This window comes from Rhea americana, unplaced genomic scaffold (genome assembly GCF_003343005.1).
Source record: "Rhea americana isolate MKP2758 unplaced genomic scaffold, rheAme1 scaffold_135, whole genome shotgun sequence".
Taxonomy (NCBI): Eukaryota; Metazoa; Chordata; class Aves; order Rheiformes; family Rheidae; genus Rhea; species Rhea americana.
Window position 1 is genome coordinate 2,583,195 of NW_028185428.1, and position 6,036 is coordinate 2,589,230.

Here is a 6,036-nt window from a genome sequence, read left to right on the forward strand (position 1 = left end):
GGGGCAGAATGGGTTAAACCATGCTGAGATGGGGGAGTGAGGCCTGTCTGCCTGGAGGGGCCTGGCTGGGTTAAACCATTCCTGGGCAGGGGCGTGGAGCCATGGCACCCGAGGCCACGCCGGCAGCGGAGGGGCCTGGGGAGCCTGTCTGCCCGCTCCCATGCCCTTCCCACACGGGAACCGCAGCTGGTCGTGCGCCCTGTGGTGACTCAGCCCTCTGCAATGCCCAAACTGGTTGGGCTGCCAGCCCTGGGCCCGCGCGCCCGCCTGGGCCGCCCCGACGCCGGGGCTCCCGGGCGGGTTCTGCTTGCTGCCTGCTTCTGGCGCTGCTGGGCTGGGCAACTGCCGCAGGGCTTGGGGCCCTGCCCAGCACCCTCCGCTCCACGCGTGGCTGAGAGCCCCCAGCCACCCTGCCCACCCGGCGCTCAGCCCCCAGCGGCAGCCCAAGGCCTCAYGGAAAAAAGCAAACAGCACTGGGAGAATCAGCTCCAGGTTTATTGCAGGAAAACGCGAGAGCTACGCCAGGCCTGGTGTACAGCCGGCACCACGGGTACAGGCAGGGAGCAGGGCTCCTTCCAGCACCAGCTCGACCTGTCCTCGCCCCACRCCTCACCCACAAGGGGAGAGGTGAGGATGCCCCAGGCGCTTCCTGGCTTGGGGATTCCATCATCCCCTACTCCATACACACCTGTCCTCCTCCTCCTCCTCCCCCAAGGCCACCTCAGGGGCAAGACACAGCTCCCATCCCTCCTGGCACAAGGCACTCGCCCTCCCCCCTCCCAGCCCCGAGGCGCTGCGCTGGGACRCTGCGTGAACTCCCCTCTGCTGTGGAGCATCCCGGATACCCTCATGCACCAGTGCRGTGAAAAGCCCCAACAGAGGTGCTGGGGGGCAGGCTCCCCCAACCTCAGTGGTRCCAGGCTTTCCTCTTTGATGTCCCCAGCAGCCCCAACCCCAACCRGTCCAGGCATAGGGCACCTCAGCAGCGCAAGGGCCTGCTGTTGGGGCAGCCACTGTGAGCACCAGCTAAAAACCCCATGCAACAATGCAATGGGGCAGGCATGCAGCCTGGGTGGCACCAGGGACAGGGCTTGAGCCTCACCTTAGCAAGAAGTTAATTTATAGATTGTAGGGRAGAAGGGAGGCCGAGCAGGAGGAAGAGTGGATGTCTCATTGGGTGCTTGGTTTCTGCCCCCGTGGCAGAAGGGATCACAGGGCAAACGTCCCTGCAGTCAGCGTGTAGGACACATGCAAAACCCCCCCCAACCTGGGTCAAATAGTCCCCTGCTCCGGAGATGCCCCTAGATGGGCCTGAAGTGCTGCAAGAAGGAAAAGCGCCCTTGTCGCAATCAGTCCTGCTCTCCAGGGCAGTGCCGACTGTCCAGTCCTTGTACAGACCCTGAGATCATCCTAATGCAGCAGCAAGAGGTCTTCCCCCATCACAGTCCCACAGGCATCTCTCCACTCAGATCTTCGAGGACTCCACCCGCTCGATCCAAGGTGAGTCGGCTCCCATGTCCCTGGGCTCTGACCGCAGCTGCCGCAGCTCCCGCTCCAATGCCTGGCTCCGATGGTACATCTCCATGTAGCTGGCCTGGAGCTCCCGCTGGTACCTCAGCACCTTCTCCTTCTCTTCCTGCCAGGTTTTCCTCTCCAACTCAAAGTTCATGGCCTGCAGCTGGCCCTGGCGCCGCTCACGCAGCAGCTCTGCCCACAGCCACTCCACCTGCCTCTCCAAGGGCTCTGCACTGTCGCTGTGGATGCCCCGGCACTTGGAGTCATCAGTTTCACAGCCGGGGAAGTCCTGGCAAGGCGGCATGGGGTCGTCGCCCAGCGGCAGCAAGGCACCAGGCTCCGGGGCGCTCTGGAAAGAGTCTGCCAGTTGTGCCAGCTGGGAGTCTCTGGCCTGTACTTCAGCCTTGGCCTCCCGCAGCTGTGTTTTCAGGCTGAAGATCTCGCCCAGCTTTTGAGCCATCTCCTCCTGGGTGTCTCGGAGCTGCTGCTTGAGCAGGGAGATCTCAGCTGCCTTCTGGCACACCTGCAAGACACATGCGAGGAGTGAGGAGCCCAGGGGAGCAGGATCTTCCCCATCTGCCAGACACCCCCAGAGGTGGCAGCAGCCCCAGCTGTCACCATCACTGTACTGTGAGACCAGGAGCACCATGCCTGGCTCATCCCTCCATCATGTGGCCATGAGTGACAGCACTCCAGGGAACTGCTGCCCTGGTCCTGGCTCAGGAGCTGTGTAAGGCCACACAGGAACATGATCTGGCCAAGTGGAGTGCTGCCCCCACAAGCAAGGCTGGTGGCAAGAGGGTGGCAAGGGGGAAGGGGACTCACCTCCCACTTGGTCTCCTCCAGCTTGGGGCTGACACGCTCACCCTGGGCCTGCCGGGGCTCCTCACACTGGCACTGCTGCATGCTTAGCTCCTCCTGCAGCCGCTTCTTCTCCTGCTGTGCCTTGTAGAGCTGCAGCTGCAGCGCCCGCTGGCCACGCTGGGCCTGCTGTGTGACCTGCTGCAGTCTGGCCATGTACATTTGCTTCAGATCCTCCAGCTCATCCAGCCACAGCCGCTGCTTGTCCTCAAATACCTGCCAGCACAAGTGGACACTGATGGAGATCCGTATCCCTGGCCCTGTTTGGGCAGCCCCAGAGAATGATCCCAGAGGTCCCAAGGACTGACTGTTCCTCTTGGGATCCAGCACCCCCTCTGGGCCAGGTCCTTCCCAGCTCCAGCCCAGGAGCAACAGCAGCAGAGGTTCAGCAGTAGGAGCATCCTTCAGCAAGATCAGAACAGAAACCCACACCAGGAGCCATCACACTGGCTTCTCCTGTGCTTGGACACTCCCAGTCCATGTCCCACTACAGCAGCACATCACATCCTTCCCAGCCACATCCTTGTACCTGGGCACCACTGCCCCACATCCTTGCCCAGCTGAGGTACCACAGGAGAACCCAGCCCAGCCCCAGCTCCAGAACTCACCTGTGTGAAGGGGTCTTCAGTCTCACTAAGGCTCCTTTTGAGCTGCCGCAGCTCTCCTCCTGTCTCCTGCAGCCGGTCCTCCAGATGCTTCACTGCATCCTCCAGTGAGTAGGTGAACTCATAGGGCGGTGGGGGCTCCCCAGGGCTCTGCAGCCGGCTCAGTGTGGCCATGCTTTTGCAGGACAGGGGTGCCTGCTCAGGGGCCAGGGGCTCCCTGGGGCTCCGTGAGACTCTGTCCAGGGAGCCCCCRATGTGGTTGATATGGCCCATGGAGGCACTGAACTGGCTCTGGGCAGGCTTGAGGCGGGAGCCGTACGAGGGGAAGCTCTGGATGGAGTTGTGGCTGGAGTCAGAGGCCTCATCCAGGCTGATGGCATGGAGCAGGTGGGTGCGGAGCGGGCCGTGCTGCGGGACGACCGCGCTGCTCTGCGACAGCAGCGTGTGCAGGCTCCCGTTGCTCTTTGATAGCTTCTGCCCCTTGGATGAGGACAGGCCCTGCATGGAGACCAGGCCCTTCCCAGCCACTGCCTTGAAGGCTGAGGGCCTGATACGGCACTGAAAAAAAACACGAGTGAGSTTAGGCTGGGTCCGGCACGCACCGACCGGCACTCGTAGGTGCCCAGAGCCCAGGGCTCCCAGCCCCCGGCCCTGCACCGAGGCGGGCGATGCCTACGGACATCCTCAATCCCTGCACCCAGCTCCGTTCCCACGTGGACCGTTYGGCTCCAACCCCTCCTCGCCCAGGGCTGCGAGTGTTGCAGGGCCCGGGGTGCGGCAGGGCTCACCTTGTCGAAGCGGCCCCTCTCGGGCAGCGAGCTCTTGGAGAACTCGCCTCCGCGGTGGTGGTCGCGGGAGCAGCGCTCGGGGGACCGGTTCTCGCGGTCGCTCTCGTAGTCCCGCTTGTAGCACGCGCCGGCCGCCTGGTGCTTCCGCTCGGACCGCGTCTCCTTTCTGGCCCCGTGCATGTAGCCGAAGAGCTCCCGCTGGCTCGGCCCCTTGCGGAGCAAGCCGTCGGGCTGCCGAAGCCCCCGCGAGCCCCCCAGCGGGGCCCGCAGCTCCAGGGGAGACAGGTCCTGCTTCTCCACCAGGCTGCCCACGCTGCCCATGCTGCCGGCGACGCTGAGGGGCTCGGAGGAGAGGTAGGTGCCGAGGAGGCGGGCGGCAGGCTCACAGGTCACCGGGCCCTGTGCTGTTGCCATGGAGAATTAGAGAAAAGCCTGGTACCAGCACTGCCGAAGGAGAGACAAAGTCAGTCACCAAGGCCCCCGAGGGGCACAGGGATGCCCACCCCTCGCTCCAGCCCCCRGCGCTTCCCAGGGCCCGGAGACCAACTCTGAGCACGGGGAAGGGCCTTTCGGGCACCCCAGCTCGCCCGGACGCCCAAGGAGCCGCTCGCCGCCGGGGAGGGGAGGGGAGCGAGCAGGGCCCCGGCATCCCCCCCTCCCCAGCGGAGCAGCTCCTTCCCACACCCAGCTCCACCTCCCGCCCGCGGCACGGCCGGCGCCGCCGCCAAAACAGGCACCTGCCACCCAGCCAGGCGGGCGAGTTCGGGAGCCGGGAGCACCCGCCCCCCCTGGGCGGGGACCCTGCTCCACGAAACCCCACCGGGTGCCAGGAAATCCCCGCTCACGGCTTATCCAGTGCCACCTCCCCAGCGCCTGTCCCAGGCAGCAGCCGGGGGCCGGCACGGTCCCTGGAGCTCCCTCGGCCACCCCAAGGCCCCACGCTCATCCCTGGTCCATCCCTGCCCAGCGGGACCGGGGACATCTCCGGAGAGCTCCCCAAAGCGGCCCTGGGGATGGCCCGGGACGTCCAGCTCGGCTTCCCGCCCGGGATGAACTCTCGCACCGTTCAGAGCGAGCTCCCGTGCCCTCCCCGCCGCCCGGCTCCATCCTGGGCGCTCCCGCCCCAGGGCCTGGCCGGCAGAGGTGACGCCAGGCGCCCGCTCCCCCGGGAGCCAGCCCGCCTCCGCCGGCAGGGCCAGCTGGCCGGACGCAGCCGAGCGCGGCCGGGCCGGAGGCGGGAAGAGGACGGATGCAGGGCAGGACAATGCAGCTTCCTGCGCAGGTGGCCGGCCCCGCCGAGGGGGAGGAAGGTCAGGGCGGCGGAGGGGCCTTCGGCCTCCTCACCCCCCCTGGCCGGGGAGCTGCGTCCCCCCCCCCGCTCTCCCTGCCAGTGCCAGCGAGGGGACAAGGGCAGCGTGTCTGCCACCGCCTGCCCCAGCGAGCCCTTCCCGCTCCCACTGCCCCACGCCGGCACCGCCGCGCTGCTGGTCCCAGCCCTTCGGGTGGCCCCGGCGCGGGCTCCCAGGCCCAGGGTTACACCCAGGAAGCTGCCCTGGTTCTCAGCACCACATGCTGGATAAACAAACAACTCGCTTTTAATTGCTGCCACGCACAAACCTGTCTGACAGCTCCCGGCCTGCGCTGTCACCTGGCTCCCGGGGAGCCCAGCACCGGCCGCGGGAGCCGGCGGCAGCACCCTGCGGCGGGACGAGGGCGGCGGGGCCGTGCCCCCACCCCGGCGGGCGGATGGCAGCACCGCGGGGTGCCGCAGAGGAACGGGGCGCCCCGGCRGGAGGGTGACCCACGCCGGCGGGCTCGCAGCACCCAAGCCACGGCACCGGCACCCGGGGGAGCCGCCGCGAGCGGCTCGGCCAGGCCCCGGAGCGGCTCCTCCCGGCACAGGCGGCCGAGGAAGTAGGTCAGGCTGTGGGAGGCTCGGGAAGCGCTGGGGAGCCCGGCGACGTCCCGCCACCAGGAGGAAGGGTGTCTCCCGGGGCGGCGAGCACCGGTCCGGCCAGCCTGGCTGCTTCTTGGGGCTGCAGCCGGGCAAGGAGCCCGGCCCGAGAGGCCTGTCCGGCCCGGGACGTGCCCCCGCGCTACCCCGCCCGGGCGGGACGCGCCGCGCGGCCCCTTTCCTCGCCCTCCAGGCACGAAGGGACGCACCGGCAGCTCCGGCACGGCACGGCACGGCACGGCCTGACCAGCGCCTCGGCGGCGGGACGGCGGCCCGGGCTGCGGGCAGCGGCGGGGCGCAGCCCCAGGCCTCC

The 6,036-nt window shown here is 67.6% G+C and overlaps 1 protein-coding gene across 1 annotated transcript in view; it reads right to left on the bottom strand.

Annotated features, from left to right (window-relative positions):
• Nucleotides 1-474: 474 nt before the first annotated feature.
• The window catches only part of N4BP3 (NEDD4 binding protein 3), a 6,635-nt gene continuing 1,073 nt past the window's right edge, over nucleotides 475-6,036 (bottom strand). Inside the window, exons 2-5 of the mRNA XM_085298106.1 lie at nucleotides 3,770-4,213; nucleotides 2,985-3,539; nucleotides 2,341-2,592; nucleotides 475-2,038 (exon numbers count right to left, since the gene is read on the bottom strand). Coding sequence (XP_085154232.1) covers nucleotides 1,466-2,038; nucleotides 2,341-2,592; nucleotides 2,985-3,539; nucleotides 3,770-4,183 — 1,794 coding nt within the window. The 5' untranslated portion in view covers nucleotides 4,184-4,213 and the 3' untranslated portion in view covers nucleotides 475-1,465. The remainder of the gene's footprint in view (nucleotides 2,039-2,340; nucleotides 2,593-2,984; nucleotides 3,540-3,769; nucleotides 4,214-6,036) is intronic.